Consider the following 18856-nt stretch of genomic DNA (forward strand, 5'->3'; position numbering starts at 1 on the left):
TTTAATGGTATGCTGCAGTGCACCAGCCAAAATCTGCGACGGGTTCATCAGTATGCAATGCGATGCTTGATACTCTATTGAAACCCTTTTCCACCGTAGTCAAGGGCCTGAGATCAAGTCACCCTTTTCAGATCCGTGCATGCATGTTGTCAGTGATTTTGTATAGCTAATTGTAGCTAATTGTTAGAGCTAATTGAGAATTTTGTAGAGTAAATTGGCTGCGAGTTATAAAAAATACTCCATTGGTAAAAAAGCCTATGAGAATTAATGTTGTTAAAGATATGCGCTGCAATGTCAAAACGTCGATGGCGGGTGCCAAAAAGAAAATAAAAATCAATTAAAACTAAACAAAAAATTACCAAAAGTTACAAAAACATTTGAATATATTTCGGAGGCGTTCCTTTTCATCGGTTCAAGTGAAACATTTGTAGCGTATAGGTAGGTACCTGATTCATGGTAATCCACGGTAGGTATTTTGGTATCCATTGATCCACCCATGGTAATTTACCATGGATCCATGCTAAGTTACCTTTTGGTAATTTTTAGCACTTGAACACAAGGTTATTCCATTTAAAATGCATATTACTCATAATGCTGTTCACTAGAGTGCTTCGCCGTTTGATTGCAATGTGGAACATTTATCAATTGATAGACGGTTTAGATTCTAAAACATTGGCGGCCGGAGGAGAGGTTTCAGACCCAATTGCCATCACGGTCTCGGACAAAGTATGGGGAGTACCCGAGGCCGAACATTTAGATAGTTTGCCCTCCCTCCTCACCACATTTCAGGCCCTGCTGGCTGCTGCTACTAAAGCAGTGCATCTTCGAGGAACCAGAAAATATTAGGACAAAAACAATATGTATAGTACACCGTATGTAGTGCAGGAAAACATCGAGCTCGGCTGGTGAGAACATTGTAAATCAATGCACAAATTCAGACTCCATCTATATCTGCCGTCAATTCAGACCACACCACCGTCTCCCATACAGATAGACGGCAAGTCGGCTACGACCCCTGAGCTGACAGCTGATACCGCTCTGTGCTGCCATCTGCACTCGTCACAAACAAGCACAGCGCCCTCTCCAAAGTCCTCGGCGGAGAACGTACCCGGGGTGGATCCAGAATAATGCGTTTTGTAGGGTGCGGGAAGAAATGGCATTAGCTGTGCCATAGACCTCTGTATACCGGTATACAGAGAGTATGTAGACTTCTGTATACAGAGGTCTATGGCCGCGCAGTGTACAATATACAGCCTTTCCCAATCCCATGTCCAAGAAAGCAGCAATTCCGGACGTGGCGCCGGAAGGGCAGATGCCCTAAATTCCCCGCCCCTCCCTCCCTCCCTGTATCAGGCAGTACGCTCTGAGTGCATTGTGCCATTATTTATAGACAACAACTATATAGTTCATTTAAGTTAATTCACCGGAGAGATGACAGTTTTGTGTTTTGGTAAAGACTGTCGCAATAAGACTTCAGAGCACCGTTTGAGCAAACGTTCACGGTTCGACGAGCTGTCACTTGTCAGCTGGGTGCTTGTCAGCTTGTCATCTGACTGCGACAGCAAACATCTTCATTGCATTTGTGGAGTGCTTGAAACTCGTGAGGTGCTGCATCACAGCATCAGAGACGTAGTTTTATTCTAGCCCCAATGTTATCGTCGACAATTGCATGTTTACAGTCAATAAACAATAAACGTCTACTAAGTGATCGTTAACATTTGTGATGATAAATGACGCGGCATAACATCATCAGACAGATTTCCAACTGGATCTGTTGGATTAACGGGACAGGCGGCCTCAAGTTATGTCAGTGAGGAGTCCTCAATACACAATTAGCATCATATCTTTAACCACATTCATCAACTAAAGATGATCACAGTCGATACCTAACTACGTGACCAAATATCCAACCAAGACTGAATAATACAGTTGTGAGAGCGTGCATAATATGTTGAATCTGAAAAGTTTATTTACCGCATTGACAAGTGATTTTATCACTTATTGCCACGTCCTTCGGTCTCAGTGGTCTGGCGTCACTAATGTACCGTCGTTACTCCGATCGCTGACTGCAGGGTGACACAGTGAATCGTTTCTCGCCGCGGACTAAGGGAGGGCTATGGAGCCGGGCAGCTGGCCACCGAGCCCATCACCACTCTGAAACTGGACCACTGATCGATCGGTCCAATCGGACGGCGGTCCACGGCGGAGAGACGCGCCTCTTACAGAACACCGGAGACACTCTGATAAACATTCCGACACAGAGACACTGAGATACACCGAGAGGCACGTCTCTAACAGAACACCGGAGACACTCTGATAGACACTATGACAGACACTCTGATACGGAGACACGGAGATATACAGAGAGCCGCGCCTCTTACAGACCTGCGGAGACACTCCGACAGGCACGGGGGTCATGCCCCCCCCCCCGAAGGCGAAAAATAAAATAAAATTAATAAATAATAAAAATAAATAAAATCAGCTGCACTTTCCCCAAAATAGTGGGTCAAATCCGAGGAGTTTTCCTTTTTTGGAGGGGGTACAACGCTAGGCTGCGACCTGTGACCCCTTCCTGAGCAAAATCCAGGCTACGTGCCTGCCTGACAGACATTCTGACACTCTGAGAGACCCCGACAGGCACTCTGACACCCTGACATAGACTCTGATAGACACTCTGACACCCTGACAGAGGCACTCTCGACAGACTCTGACAGACACTGACAGTCTCACACAGGGAGACGGGGACACGAACTCTCCACTGATCCGCACAATAACTCCCGACCCGACCGTCCGACAGACAGTCTGACATGGGGAGACAAGGCGAGCCGCGTCGTACAGATCTGCGGAAACACCGACACGGAGAGACACGGCAATCAACGCCTTTTCGATGTGTCAAGACTGCGTCAGGGACTATCACCGATTGTTAAATGACATATAAGAAACACAATTCCATAAACCATCATTTCCTAGTTAGATGAAGCATGATGGATATAACAAACATTAAAAACCTGAAAGAATGTGAAAGGGTTGAGATTAAAATATTAATGTAACAATTCGTAGCGGTTATTCACTTTGCAAGATGCAATACAGACAACTTAATCACTTTATCACGTTAAAACGCAAAACACATAAAACAGCTGAATGAACAAACACAATTGTATAACGAGATCAGCATTTTAAGTGCACGTTTCAAGCCTAAGACAACTTAAATTTCCATTAAATTTTTGAAGAATCCTAGATGTCATCAGTATAAGAAGCTTCTATCCACACAGGAGAACAGTCAACAGACATTTCTGCTGTCGCATATGAGAACGGTTAACGCTTGGACCACAAACCAGCTACCGCAGTAATCGAGAGGGCGAATTGGCAAAGTCGGTTCCAGGGAAGTTAGCCGAGTTGAATGGACGACAGACAGGCAGCAGACGATGCTTTCCAGGATTGCCACGTTCTGAACTCTGAACGCTGCTGGCGGGGGCACATTGAAAGAAATGTTGAGGTCTGTGAACTAGCTTCAGTATCTGTAACTATATTGACGATACAAAAAAAGTTATAGCTTGACTTGCCCAAAATACGTTACCTGCATCAATCTGCCAATGTTAAACAGATTACACAGGTTTTGGCAGCTCATTTAGGCCACGCATTCATAATGTGATGCGATCATTAAAAGTGTGACGAACTGCAGCTTTCTAATTTACCGCGCAAACAGAAGCCAACGTACATACATACATACAACGGTACAAACGACACTTAACTATAACTAAGAAGCCAATGTAGGTATTCGGATAGTTGAAGCACGGGTATAGTGCAGATTCTAGGAAAATTAAACTATATAGGAAATATATTATCAATCGTGTCTTGCAACACAAAGCGCTTTAAAGGGAATCAATGAATGCACTGTTCCTATCTTCAGATCTGCAGTGATGTGCTACCGACTAAGCACACTAATGAGCCTTCATAATTATTTCCTGTGACCATCCAATGTCAAATGCTCCTTAGGGGAATAAGCCGGGGCACTTCAGGGTCATTCGGCACCTTTATAGGCATTGAAGCGCAAGTAAGTCACCCGCGATTGCTTGCAAACACTTGTTTGAGTAGCTTTCCATGGGTCCCTAAATGACTTTTAGTTGATTGCTCAGACTAATTGTTTGCAAGCAATGATCAATGCAAAAAAAGAAACATTTAACATCTGATATCGGAGAATAACAATGCTCTGAGCAGTGGCGTTACAAAACAACGATAAATAACTAAAACAAATGGAGCCAAACTGCCAACATTCCCTATCGATAAAAGTGCACCTGGCTCATGTCCATCCCATTTGGGCAGGACTGTAGGAAGGGAAATCATTTGCTGCTGCTGGCTCTGACCAGACTGGATTGAAAATCTGTAAATTGAAATAGGGCTACGGAGTCGACGGATTTTCGGTGTGAGTTCGACTACGACTCTGACTCCGGCCTCCAAAAATCGACTCCGACTCCAACTCCGGGCAGAACTATGTCCACTCCGACCGACACCGATTCCGCAAACCTGACCTGGAGTGAACACTTGAACAGTCAACGACCCGACCCATAACATAAGCATCACAGCTGGCTCAAACGATAAGTCCAGGGGACAAAGAACGGCTTCGGGTGTAGTGGTGTCAATCGGTTACCGAAAAAATCGGTTACCGAAAAGATATGCTGACCGATTCGGTAATCGGTCGGTCAGGCCCCCCCAAAAATCGGACACTTTCGGTCACCCTGTCAGTGAAACCATTTTCAAAAAGATAAAGTATTCCATTTTTGCCTAGTTAAAATGGAAGTTATTGGGATGTTAATGATAAAGTTGCACAATTTCCCCCAAATGCTACAAGGGATGCCATCTTTTGGCAACTTCAGTAGCCATCCCACTCAGCACTAGGCAGCAGCCACCAATTGCCCAACCACAACCACAAGCAGGCTGATTTTGACTCACTTGGCCCCACAAATAAACACCATTGTGAAACTCAATTCCAGTCTTTAACTGTTAAGTAACTTCTACCACAAAATGTATTTTGCAGTGGCTAAGAATTGACTGAACTTGGACTGAAATGCCATTTCCCAATAGTTTCAATCAGAATTTACCAAATAATTCAATTTTGGGGTAGAGTAATAGCAAATAGAATTTCGGTCAAATTTCGGTCAAATTTTGGCTTGGGATGTTATCGGTCGGTATTCGGTCGGAAATTTTTCCTAAATTTCGGTTTCGGTCGGTATCGGTCAGACATTTTTTGGAAAATGACACCACTAAATAGTGCCTCGACTCGACCGAATGCTCCTGCCATCTGCCGTCAATCCAGAAACTACTGGAAAACATGCCAGCCGTGACGCTATAGCCCGGCAGATGGAAGGGTTTTCGCCACCCACCACTTGCTGGAGGGGGGGGGGGGGTGAAATGCCCATTGCCCCCCCCAGCCGATTGCTCGATCGAGAACCGATAGTTGCAGCGAGGTGGGCGAGGTGAAAAACAAAGGCGTGACGAGACGCTTCTAATGAGTACCTACCTGCCTAAAAATATCTGATAAGTACCTCAGTACCTGCCACAAAAACAAAGTCCTAAAGTAACACCGTTCTGTTTTTTTCCATCCTCAAGAAAGGCAAATCCTTCTCCTCCACGCATCAGCTCCCTGCTCCGGGCTGGACGGACAACTTTATCCCTACATGAACCCAAACCGAAATATCGGAGGATCTAATCGACCGCACGGCAAGTCGGCAACCACACTGACACGGGTTGGAGTCACACGCAGTCGCCCAGACTTTCCAGGTGACACCAAGTCACTATCAGTCAATACCAGCAGTATGTAGAGTTAGGGGTAAATATGTAGGAGTTAGGCTCAGGGGACGGAGCATAAAAAAAAACTTTTACCATATTGAATCATTATACACACAAGGCATGCAGCAACTTTGCATGATGCGAACCGAATCATTGAACTACTCAACCATGCCCATGCTCAAATAACAATGCACATGACGATTGCCGGTCCACCTTTCACGCCGAAACAGCACTGGCGGATCCAGGGGGGGGGGGGGCCACGGGGGCCATGGCCCCCCAAAGGCCTAAAGTGGCCTGTTTGGCCCCCCCCCAAAACGCCAGAAAAATTGCTAAGAAAATATACCTTGATGGAGGTTTTTAGCCACTTGGTGAAGTAAAGCTTTCCACAGCATAATATGGAAGCAATATAGTAGCAGTGAGGGTCAGTCAAAAGTTGCGCGAGCGGAGTCGACCTTAAAAAAAAGACTGTTGTTGGCACGTGTTTATGGCGCGGCAGCTGGTAGTTGGCGGTGTTTCGCGTGGTGTGGCATCACTGGCGGATCTGGGGGGGGGGAGGAGGGGCACGGGAGCCTGAGGTGCCCCTGACAGGCCCGTGGTGCCCTTGCTAGGCCTGTGGTGCCCCTGGACCCTGGCAGGCCTGTGGAACAGTCCACAGCAGAAGTAATGTGGGGTTTCAGTCATGGGTATGTTCTGCTTCTGAAGCTTAGGAACGATTAGCCAGACTACAATGAAACTTTGAATGTAGCTTATATGTATCGTCACCCTTGCAGCTGCAACTTTAGCTATTGACATCTTCTTTTCAATCACTTCGCATTAAACAATCGCCAGTCAAAGCCAACCGTTGAGTTTGGTAAAACCCTACATTACTTTAGCGGTGGGCTGTACCTCTGGCGGGCCTAGGGTGCCCCTGCTAGGCTGCTGATGCCCCTGGGACCTGACAGGACTGTGGTGCCCCTGACAAGCCTAAAGTGCCCCCAACAGGCCCGTGATGCCCCCGACAGGCCCAAGGTGCCCCTGCGTGATGCCGTGATGCCTGCGAGGCCGGTGGTGCCCCCTGCGAGGTCGGTGGGGCCCCTGACAGGCCCATGGTGTCAGGGGCCCCACAGAAGCCCTTCAGAAAGGGCGAAAACGAATATCTACCAAATTTTATCGAAAAATATTCACCGGTTTTCAAGAGATTAGACTTTTATTTTTGCTTACTTTTTGGGATATCCGCTGCTGTTCCTAGCGACTTTACTTGAAAGTGCGGCATTTGTTGCGCGCAAAGCAGCCTATACCACCGCATGCTACCAAACGTTTTAGTAAAATATTAAAAAATCATTAGATCTCCGCTGACGTCACACATTCAGAGGGGTATCCAAAAGCATTAGCCCCTCTGAATCAAAATGCTGCAATTTTGAAATTCAATATTTCCGATTTAAGGCATTTCTCGATGTTGTGAGTGCGTGCCGAAACCGGTAATTGTGAGCCAGGGACCCCATTTTGGCTATCTCAGCTCAAATCTAATGTTAAGGTGGGAGGGTCCAGGGGCGCGGGAACTACTTTCCGACTGGGGGGGGCACACCATAATAGAGATTAACCTAGGGTACCCCCAAATCTAGTTTTCTCACCGGTTTTAGGCCACTTATTTTTCACCCCTCGGCTTTTTCAACAAAAAAAGAAAACATTTGCAAAAAAAGTGTAGTATTCCGTCTCAAAGCTGTGGGGCAGGGGGCACCGCCCCCACGGCCCCAGAGTTGGGGGGGCAAGCTGCCCCCACTGCCCCCCCGGCTCCCGCGCCTATGGGAGGGTCTCTTTAACTGGTCGATAAAAACAATGGTAAGTGTTTACAAAGTAATATAAAGGCATGGGTCGGGTGGGCTACCATTTATATATTTTTCTTTTTAGTTAAAAAAAAAATTCATAGTGTTAGGGCTGTGACGAAAAATAAGTGGCCTAAATCCGATGAGAAAACAGGATTTGGGGGTAGGTACCCTAGGTTTGGCTCCTGCATGAGTTGGCCCCCCCCCCCAAAACGCAAGCCTGGATCCGCCAGTGCGAAACAGTACGTTACCTCAGAGCTGCATCCAAGGTCCTGCAGTCCGATCCAGGCCGATGATGATGATCGGGGAACTCGCGCATATTTTCGTCGAGATACAGAAACACCGCTGACGATCGCGATCGTCACGCACTGCACATTATGATAATCACTTTGTTCCACACAACCCAAGGCAACGTTGACACTCACACAGTCCAATCCAGCCGACAAACACCCCATGCACACCCACGACCAACAATCGCCGAACTCACGGCAACGACGGCAATTGACTTGACAACAATACGCGTCAGCTGGCGCCGCGGGCCATGCGGTGTCGACTTCTGCGGTCGGCCCGCTCCTCTGCTGCACGCTGATTGGTCGAGACGCCCGGCCGTCTCGGCTCGGTAAACCGCCCGGGGCGATTGTTAGGGGGGGGGGGGGTAGGGGAGGGGATAGAAGCAAGATCAAGCAAGCCTGGAACGCACCAACGGCAGAGCGAGCTGCATAACTCCATGGCTTACCACTTTCCACTTCCATCCAAGTAGGTATGTGATCAGTTTATTTCATCCAAGTTTTTGAGCTTTGCAATTTGCATCAACGCTTAAAACTTTTGACTTTTGAGTTTGGGGCTATATGTGGCTCCTGCTTATTCATTTTTATTTATTTTTTGCCCTTTTCATCGATCATCCCATCCTTGTCGTGTGAATTTGACACGAAAGGACAGTGGCCAAAGAAAAAAATATGTCCCGATTTTTGTACCATTTCAGGCATCCCGAATTAAAAGGCAGCTGGCAGTATCACACTATTACAGTGAAGGAAGTTGTTATAGGTCCGCGGATTGGTATCAGACATCTGGGCAGAGGCAGACCCTTTGTCCCTGGCCTCATCTGATATGGCGCAGTAACAAGCGCACAGCCGTCAGAAGCCATGCTTCCAAATGAGCAGAAGTGACAAAACACTGCCCCTGTCCTTGCCCTTCCTTGCCCTGCCCGTGATCTGCTTGGATTTTGAAAAAGAGTCCTGCTTCAGGTCGGACAAATAAATTCACCTTTCCTTTACCTTGCAATGACGGGTCTTTTTCGGACGTTGCATGGGTCGGAAAAGATAAGATAAGATAAGGATTTTGATGCTTGGAGCTCCTACCTGACCACCTAGACACAATTTACTGTTCGACTGAGGACAGCTGCCTACTGAACTCCGGACATATATTGGCACAAGAAATAGAACAATACAGAACTCTCCTGCCAAGTGCTCCGTCACGACCCGATGGTTGGGGGGGGGGGGGGGGGGCGAAGGCCGTTTGAAGTCGCGATTCTTTCCATGCAGCACCCATAGGCATAATGTTAAAAATGCAAAATATTGGGGACAAGTCCCCCCGTACCCCCCCCCCCTCCCCCCGGTGGCGGAGCCCATGTCTCCTCCCAATCATGGTGGCTGGAAGCAACGTCACCTGAGGTCAGGAGCGATCGGCTATGGTCATCACATCATCATCGACGCGACAAATGACTTATGACATATTCTACTTCCTCTGCTTCTAATAGGCGACTGGTTGATGGCTGCGTTGACCAGAAGGAATCATAGAAGAGCGGCTGTGAGGAGGACAGGAGAATATCACAACGAGGTAAGAGATAAACGGTGGGCGTATATGCATAGAAAGATATGAGAAACAACTTGAGAGCAAGAGTGAGAGAGATAGAGAGAGAGAGGGAGAGAGAGAGGGAGAGAGAGGGGGAGAGGGGGAGAGAGGGAGAGAGGGGGAGAGAGAGAGAGAGAGAGAGAGAGAGAGAGAGAGAGAGAGAGACAGAGAGAGAGAGGGAGGAAAGTCTACAAGAGACCTGGAAGGAAACATGATGGGGAAACAAGGATTTTTTTTCAGGGAAAACCAGGCCGAAAAGTATCGCGTGCTACACACGAGTAAGCGTCCAACACGTAGAGAAGTTTCTGTGTATAGGAATGGGATTGGTGCTAGGGAGGCCACAATCTCAGCAGAGCCAACAAAAGAGAAAGAGAGAGAGAGGGGGGGAGAAAATGAGGAAGAGAGAGAGAGAGAGAGAGAGAGAGAGAGAGAGAGAGAGAGAGAGAGAGAGAGAGAGAGAGAGAGAGAGAGAGAGAGAGAGAGAGAGAGAGAGAGAGAGAGAGAGAGAGAGAGAGAGTAATCGCCACGCACTTTCAGAATGTGGATCGCTCATGATTGTTCAATACAATACAATAAAATACAAAAGACCCGCTCGACTTTGGTCACCGGCGGATGGGCTCCGGATGGGTCCTCTGTTTACTGACCGGTCCCGAGATGTATTTGCTGCCCACTCTGACTGACGAGAGCTCTCCTGAAAGCGTTCCAACGTAACCGGACAGCGGCCGAGGTCGAATCGTTTGTCCGTGCCCGTCGACGGTGTCGACTCCTCCGAACAGAGAACGAGCGATGTCGCTGAGCTGAGCGATGGCCGGGCGATAGCCAGGCGATTGTTGGTAATCGCCCACCCATCCGGAGGGGCGATTACTCTCCTGAGCTCGTTGAAAAGCCAAGAGTGAATACAATGTCGGCATCCTGATCGGACCGGCATCAGAAGCGTGAATCATTATCATGATGCATTTCTCGTGGCAATGAGGCCAAATACTCGTACCTATGATTTCCAGTCCCGTTTCCCAATTTGTCGCATTTTTTCTACTAGTTTGTTCACATTAAAAATGCTGCCCAGTGCCCACCGATGACCGAGAGCTTCCTGAAGAATAAAAACAATACACCAGCGAGTTATAGCATTTACCTATTAATTACGCATATTTCTTTTGAAAGTAGAAGCTTAGCTGGTCCAATTATTCTAAATTCTTATATCATTGCAGTGGAGACGAAGTTAGTTCAGTTACGTGAACGTCCATGACAGAATTACTGGTTGATTGATCATTCTTCACTAATTGATTCATGGTTTTTCAAGTATCGTCAGGTAAAATCACTGATCAGCGATTGACGCTCTCCGTTTTCTTGGAGTCCAGCAATATTTGTTTTTACAGTATATGCTGACTTCCCTTCGCGTTTGTTTATCGGCTGGTTTTTATTGCCGTTGGGCGGTGTTGTTGCCAAACCTCGCCGTGAGCTCGGCGGGGGACGCTCGGCTCCCGGCGGACCGGCCCTCCTCTCATTACACACCGAGCCGGCTCCATCGTCAGCGTCGCAGCCGACGAACGACGCAGCCCATTGGCGGCTCCCAGTCGCCGGAAACCATCAGCGCGCTCGGCCGCCCGCAGTCACTGCCGGGGCCGGGGCCGGGGTCTGGTCCTTGCAGGCCACCTTGTGTCGTTGAGCACGGCTCCAGTTTCACATTTCCGGCTCATCGGGCGGCCGGTCTTCGAGACTGTCCGCCGCCGGCGCCGCGAGACTGTCCACCCTATCTGCCGTGCCTTCCTCGTGTCAAATAGGTTGGGAGTGCGGCCGGCGCTGGTACGGGCCGGGCGCATTACCGCAGGCACCCGGGCCGCCCGCCGCCGCCGCCCGCGCTCCGGCGCCGCCGCCGCCGCCACTGCCGCCAGTCGAGCGCCCGACAGCGAGTGGGGAGGAGTGGGGAGAGCGCGCGGGGACCCGCTCGGTGAGCCGGTGTGTGCGAGTGCGCCCGGCGTCTGGAGCGCGTGCTGCCGCCATGGTGTCCCTCGACCAGGGCGGTAAAGTGGACAAGGCGGCCAGTGAGAAGGCCGCCGAGACGGCCGTCAAAAGTGACATCAAGTCGTGCCCTAACAGTGCCGATGGCGATACCGTGTCCGACGGCCGAACGGACGAACCGGAGGCCGATTTCGACGATTTTGTGATGACAGTGACGGGCAAATCGCGGCTGGTGCGCGGCCGCGCCTGGAAGAAGTGCGGCACCGAAGAGTACGTGCGCTACAAGTGTTTCGATGATGGAGTGGAGTATCTGCCCGGAGGTAAGTGGCCTGGCAGTCGCCGGTGGCTGTTGTGTGCTCCGGACTGCCGGAGGTGGCGGCCCTGGCGGGGTCTTCAGTCTCAGTCCGGATGTGGTTGACTGATCGGGGCCATGGCTGAGGTAAAGTGACTGTCAAGGATGCCAGCGAATGCGGAAACTCCCCGCAACGCTGGTTTCTGATCAATGGTTTGGAGTGTGGATTATTACACAGCATTTCACTTTTCCGATGGTGATATTTGTCTGGTTTTCGATATCAAAGATCGTCTTTGTCTTTCAGTAGCCTGGACTTTCCTAATATTTAATGGGAGGTTGCATTTAATTCTTTTCAGATTTTGTTTTGTTTTAAAGTTTGTTCATGACCTCTAAGTTTCCTCTGGCGCTTTTTGTGCATGGTTTATTTAGTCATCCATTCGTCACGCCTTATCATCGCTATGTGATACGAGTGGCTACTTATCTCGAGTGCTGTCGACCTCAGGAGAGCCTCACCTTGGCCATTATTGGGTGTCACGATTGATACGTGCTTTGTCATCATCCTTCGGTCCGAAACATCATCCTCCGAAAAGTTCCTCACCAGTTAGCACAATTTGACCGCATTCCCATTCAGTGATGCCGTCAGTGCGTTGGCTGGCCTCCAAATACCCAATTCATTCGGGCACAATCACCAGCTTTATGACAAAGACCTCCGCCAGCGCGAGCGTTCAGCGCCGGCGTCGGAAGCTGCTCCTTTTTGCCCGGCGGCGGCCCACGGCACAATCACAGCACCTCCTGCGAGGCTATTACCGCTCGGCACTGCCCTGCCCGCGATGGACGGCCACAGATAGACCACGTGCGGTTAGGAACTCGTTGACAGCGCGGAGCATCACCCCTGGCACTGATGTAACTCGACGTGTGACCTGAGCGGTGACGAAGGCGACTCGATGACTCACTCACCGTTTGGAGTGGTGACTGAGTGATTTAACTCCACTCTGACACCGCGAGTTGACAAGTCCCTCAATGCGCACCAGTTACAACCCAATCACAAACACAACACGCCGCTAGGACGCCGTCAGTATGTGTGTCTGTCTGCCGCTCACACCACGCGCCGCGGCCGGCGCCGAACGGCGGCGGCCGGCTCCCCCTCTCCCCGCTCTCTCCACTCTCTCCCCCTCTGTCGGGGGCTCGGCTGGAGAGAGGGGAGGGCGAACCGTGTCGGCTGGCGCCCTCACGCGCTGCCAACACCTCCCAGATACCATCGGGGTGTCACACTGGTGCTGCGTCGCCGTCCTATAGGCACGCTGCCTGAGAGGCAGCGTGCCTATATGACCCGTGACCCGTGACAGGGTCACGGGTCAGCGGTTAGGGGTCACCGGTCAGAGGTTGTTGGTCAGCGGTTAGAGGTTATTGGTCAGCGGTCACCGGACAAGGGTCAGCAGTTAGAGGTTATTGGTCACTGGTTGACATTTGCTAGTCAACTTTCAGCGACGGCTGGTTAGAGGACATTGATCAATGATGGATGATAATTGATCAACCTCAGCAAACGGCGATCATTGGTCGCCTGTCATGTGTCTTCTCGGTTAGGGTCAACTGTCACTTGTCACTGGTCATCAGTCAGCGATCACTGATGACGACAGCACTGCCAACGGTCAACGGTCGCTGGCCAACAGACATGGCCAACGGTCAACGCCAAACGCCCAGCGTTCAGGCTCGCCGTCCCGTGTCTCAGTGACGTCACAGGGCGGCCCGGAGACGGTCACGCCGCGCTGGGGACGGCGTGACGCGCGACAGGACGCCCGGTTAGGGGCGTCACGGCGGTGACGGCGACGTCAGGAGAGAGCCGTCCGTCACTCCGAAATAAACCGACATTTTACGTAGCTACCTTGACCTGTCGAGGGTGGTATTTAATTTGACAAGTGCCAATCGATGGAGGGTATGGCTGAAATGACAGCAGGCCATCAAATTCACTTTTCAAATATATTTTTACCTATATGTGATGTGCTGTGTAAGCAAAGGGCGCGTTACGCTGAATTGCACTGGGGAAGTAGGTATCACGTTACCCTACTAGCAACTCCTAAACCTTGACCGTACACTTTTACTGGCTGTTCCTCTCGACTAATGAGGCGGTAATCAGTTCAGCCAGTTACACTGATTACCGGCTCGTCAAAGCGAGAAGGCGCTCATAAAACGGCCGCTACGAAGGCAACTCGTTCCAGGCGAGTTTCGAGGACCATGGAATATTTCTTGAGGTCGGGCGCCATCCCATCTTGAGTGCTCCTCCGAGCACTCACCAGAAAGAAAATAAAAATGCCGGGAATCTTGGGGACTGCTTTCATTCCGGCCTGCTTACGAGCGTTGTTTTTATCGCCGAGCGCGCCTGAAATGGAGCTTTAACGGCTGTTTTGACATAATGCCCGGTATGGTTGGCGTCCGGTCGACGCGCAGCACTACCCGGCCACACGGCCCGTTCCTGGAGACCATTCGAGTCAACTGGCACCGCTAATGCGATCACGGTGTAGCTCGTATTCTGTTAAAGGAAAAGGGCCACCTTCGTGAAATATGAAGATATCGTTGTTTTTCATTTTGACATTATTATTTTTCATTTTCTTTTTAAAACTGGTGCCAGAAGTGCACAATTCGCGAAAAAGTATTTAAAAATATTTAACATATTGGTACTATGTTGATACTCTCTACGGCACCTACTGTATGATGGCATAGCGATGACGTCACACTCAAGCCAATCAGCGTTCAGAAGACAGACTCGTCGGATTGTGTCAGAAAAGCTGATTGGTTAAAGCTGAGCTGGTTGGAGCTGATTGGTAAAAAACCAAAGCCTCGCCGCGGGTGGCTGTATTGTCGGATAAGAACGCATTCCTGGGATAAGGACGCATTCCCGGGGTATTTTCTTTTAAAATTACCGATAACTACGAATGGAGGCCGAAATCGGCCGTAAGGAGGAAGACAGATAGGTTTTCGGACACGGGCTACAAGATGGCTATCTCAGTTTCAATCCCCATGTTAAAGGTGGCCCTTTTCCTTTAACAGCATCAGCCCGATCGACCGCCGCCAGCCGGCTGAGGGCGGAGGGGAGGGGAGGGGTGAGGGTGGTCCTACCCCGACACTGGCTCCATGGCCCGCCGCAGCACGGCCCAATATCACTGCACCGGACGGCTAATAGTCGCCGCGGCGCCAAATTAACGACCGGAAACCGAGCCATCGCGACGCTCCTCCCCTCTCCCCTCCCTCCGCTGGCCTCTCTCATCCGCTCGCTCCCCCGCGCTGCGCCGAGTTGTGCTGACTGCTTTTTGCCGAGCCGTGTGTCTGTCTCCGTATGCTGCCGGCGGAGTTGCACGGAATGTTTGCTGTGTTCGGCCGTCGTCAGTGGCTGGGAGGGGAGGTTTGGATGGGGGAGGGGGGGGGGGGCTGGTCCAAGGTGCAGGAAAGTGTTGAATACCAGCCGCCTGTATTTGGTTTGCTGGCGCCATTGTTGATAACAAAATGATGTGAACGGATGCTTTATGCATGATGCCATTTCTCATTGCGTAACCTGACCATGAGTCGTTCCCGTTGACGACTTTGTCACGTGCTGGGTGTCCGTTTTTCGTGTCGGCCGTAATCTATACCAGGCTGACGGGCCTGCTCCCCCCGGCTACTGCAATATCGGGCTCCGCTCGCCACACGCCCAGCGCTGGCCGAGCCGTGAAGTCATAACCCGCACTTGGTGGGGACAAGTGTGACGTCATCTGGACGAGCCGGGTCGTCAGCTGGCTCCCCTCCCCTCCGCTGCCTCCCCATTGTCCCCTCCGGGCGGCTGCCCTGCCCCACCGACAAAAGCCTGGCGTCTGACGGGGAGGGGAGGGGAGGGGTGGACGGAATCACTGCTTTGGGCTCATGCCTGACGCCTCCGTGATCTATGACACTCTGTTGGCTGAGGAAAGGCCGATCGCCCACTGGTGGCAGTTCCTGCTCCTGGAACCACCCGCCACAGTGGGGTCACGACAGGAAAAAAACAAAGAAGAACAAAAAAAAAATTGTTGAGACCATGACCGATGGTCCGTCCCCTTCGCTGTCTCGTCTCTGACTGTCCTATATCCCGCGCTCCCCTCGTGCCTCCCGCCCCAGCCCGCCCGCTCCGCTTATCTCTCTCCCTCCCACCGTCCCTCCCTCTCCCTCGCTCTCTCCGGCATCTGTCTGCCCTCGCCCAACGCCTCTTAGCCGGGGGGCCGCTAAGTTGCCAATCTCCTCAGGATTAGTCGGCGAGCACCGGCCGCTCGGCTGCCCGGGGCGGGGTGGAGAGGGGGAGGGGGAGAGGTGCCGTCGATGGAGCGGAGTTCGACCTCTCTGTCGCTCCTCGCCGGCCGCTCAGACGCTGCTACCAGCGGGATAGCGACCGGTCCGCTCGTGGGCGCCGCCATTTTGTCACGCAGCCGGCAAACAGTCGGTTTGGGCCATCAATCGCCGGCGCGGCCGCCCTCAGCCTCAGCGCGGCCCTTCCCAGCGGGGAGCGTCCGCTCAGCGGACCGGCCGCCCCGCGAGGAGTCACTCTCCCCACTGCCTCCACCCCTCCCCACTGCCATCGGAGCCCACACTGCATGGACTGCATCATCAAACTTCCTCACCAATACTTCCCCTCTGCTCACCGGAGAACACCCCGGGGACACTGTGAACACCTCCCGCTAACCGCTGCAGCCGCTCAGAGAAAGCCGCGCGCGGCGGAAGCGATTTCAGCCGACTGATGGGCCCAGATTTCCGGTGGTGGTGGGGTCATTCACTCGGCTGAGGCGGCCGGCCGGTCGGACGGTGGACCCGGCCCGGCGCGGCGTGTCACAGCCGCCAGCTTCACGGCTAGTTTCCCCGGCTACCATTACCGATATTTAGCCCAGCATGGGTCTTTGAGGCTAATTGTGACTCAATGTGTGGCGTAATGCGCCGCGCTACAACTTGCTACTGTTTTTCCAATGAGCTTTTATTAGGTGCGGGAGGGTCCAATTTCCTGCTGATTCCGTCCCTCTATCCACTCCTGTCCGGTCCCATCTGTCCCGTCTGCCCGAGCTATCCCGTCTGTCCGGCTATTCCCGCCTCCCGGTCTGTCCGGCTGTGCGGCGGCCGATCCGGGCGATTATTTATCTGCCACACCCGGCGACCGGCGCTGGCCGCTGGTCGCCGCTGGCCGCTGGTCTACCATTGTTCCGGCGCCACCAGCGGCTGGCCGCTGCTGGTAATCGTCCCCGCGTGCCGCCCCAGCGCACCGGGCCAGGGTGTGCGTCTTACCAGCGCCGCTGACCAAGGTCAGACGCGTTCGACAGGGGCTGGCGAGGGCGGAGGGTGGGCCACGCCGTGCCGAGATCATGTCCATCGACAGTTTAGTGGACGTAAAGGCAGCTCAGCTACATACATACATGGGGCCAATCCATTTTAAATATAGTATTAAAAGCTAGCTATGCTATTCGGTTTTTGTTAGTTTGATAAAGTTTCGATGTCTAAGTAAGCCATTTCTGCGTTTTTTTGTTGAGCGTTTTATATGGGCTTTTCCCTGGACCAACTGGCCAGGCGAGTTAGGCTGAATTGTGGATTTAAAAAACTGAACAGACAGATGGATGTGGGCTGTGGCGGCTTGACTCGAGACGTTTGATGCGATTTGCTAGTAACGTCATTCGGACAACGGATTATCTGTGAATGAATCACATGCCCGGTACTTACACTAAGATCTTCCGTTGTTTTTCGTTGCCTTACTCTATCCCTTCCTTCTTGTCTCGTCTGATTATATATCGCCGTAGTGATATGGGTACATATGATAGCAAATATGCCGCCATTTTCTCAGCTCACTGAGCCTGTAACACGGCTAATTACGTTTACATCCCTCCGCTATTTCCATATTTGCGCAGCCAAATCTTAGGATAACAATAGAAATAACATTGGATGAACGGTATATTCCCTGGCCGCCTACACTGGACTATGCTCGCTAATGCATATCCAAGTTAGACGCGACGCGAGCAATGAATATCAGGGACAGAATTCGGAGCCGATCCATCGCTTTCCGGCCGCCACCGGATGCAGGGGGACTTCGATCGGACTTCCCCAGTATTGGAAATCACTGGATGGACGAGAGGCGAGCTCCTCGGCCTAGCGTCGCGTCAAGTGGCCTCGAGAGGAGCATTGTCTGAGAGGCTGACCGAGACGCCCAGCGGACAATGTGAAGGATTTAGTTCAGGATTGGGCCAGAGCTTTGATGGGGACATGGGTTGGGGAGTGTATTAAAACAGGACATAGGTGATGGTGTAGGATCTGGCAGGTGACTCATGTCATTGTTCAGACTGTCGAGAAAATGGCCCGGGTCCATATCGTGGTGCGGCGGTCCGTGGCTGGAATCCGTGAGTCGTCTCTGCAAGGAATGGCGAGTCGTGACCGGCGCTTCGTGTGTTAAACCTGCCGAATCAGGATGTTTCCATGCGAAGTTTTGATAACATCGATAGATCAGATTAAATGAAGAGTGCTTTGAACTGGAAATAAAACGAATTCGTAATGGATTTAGACATATTTGCTGAGATTTGACGGGAATGTACGAATATTCCGTGACTAAGGGTGATTTTTTAACTCCCTGCCCGCGATAATCGCCTTTGGTACACATACTCGGGCTGAGCGGACACGGGCCGTGTGTCTGTTTGCGCTCGGACGCTTACAAGCCACGTGTTTGGCAGTTTTACTCGGCATGGTGTTCGGTGATGGTCGCTGTCACGCTATCTGCCCTGCAGAGTCACACTGCCGCGGTACCGAACACAGATCTGAGCTCGCAACACCGCTGTCCCACTCCTACCCGGAAATCAGTCACTTTTCCGCGACAACATGCCGCCGAGGTCGTGAGGGAAACCTCGGCTCCATTTCTTTTTGACCGTGGAAAAGTACCTCACTAAATTTGATTATGCTTGGTCAAAGTGGTGCATTAGAATGTTGGTCGCAGCTGGGTGTTATCCTGTCCGGAGATATACGCTGCGTCACGCTCAGCTGTGTGAGCCTGTTTTAGAGCTATCTTGACCGACACGAAAAGCCTGTCGTGTTCAAACAAAAGGCCTTGAGTAATGAGGGAAACGGAACGGCTCATCTACTGAAATCAGCGAGCCAACATACCAGATGGTGCACTGTAAAAAAAGTTTACCAACTAGTTAGTTAT

General features: G+C 51.3%; 1 protein-coding gene across 1 annotated transcript in view; it reads left to right on the forward strand.

Moving 5' to 3' along the window:
• The first annotated feature begins 11224 nt into the window (after window positions 1-11224).
• LOC122380301 (arginine-glutamic acid dipeptide repeats protein-like) overlaps window positions 11225-18856 on the forward strand; it is an 89420-nt gene continuing 81788 nt past the window's right edge. Inside the window, exon 1 of the mRNA XM_043363350.1 lies at window positions 11225-11716. Within this exon, the coding sequence (XP_043219285.1) occupies window positions 11437-11716 (280 nt within the window). The 5' untranslated portion in view covers window positions 11225-11436. The remainder of the gene's footprint in view (window positions 11717-18856) is intronic.

The sequence above is a fragment of the Amphibalanus amphitrite genome, unplaced genomic scaffold (genome assembly GCF_019059575.1).
Source record: "Amphibalanus amphitrite isolate SeventyFive unplaced genomic scaffold, NRLGWU_Aamphi_draft 000096F_arrow, whole genome shotgun sequence".
NCBI lineage: Eukaryota > Metazoa > Arthropoda > Thecostraca > Balanomorpha > Balanidae > Amphibalanus > Amphibalanus amphitrite.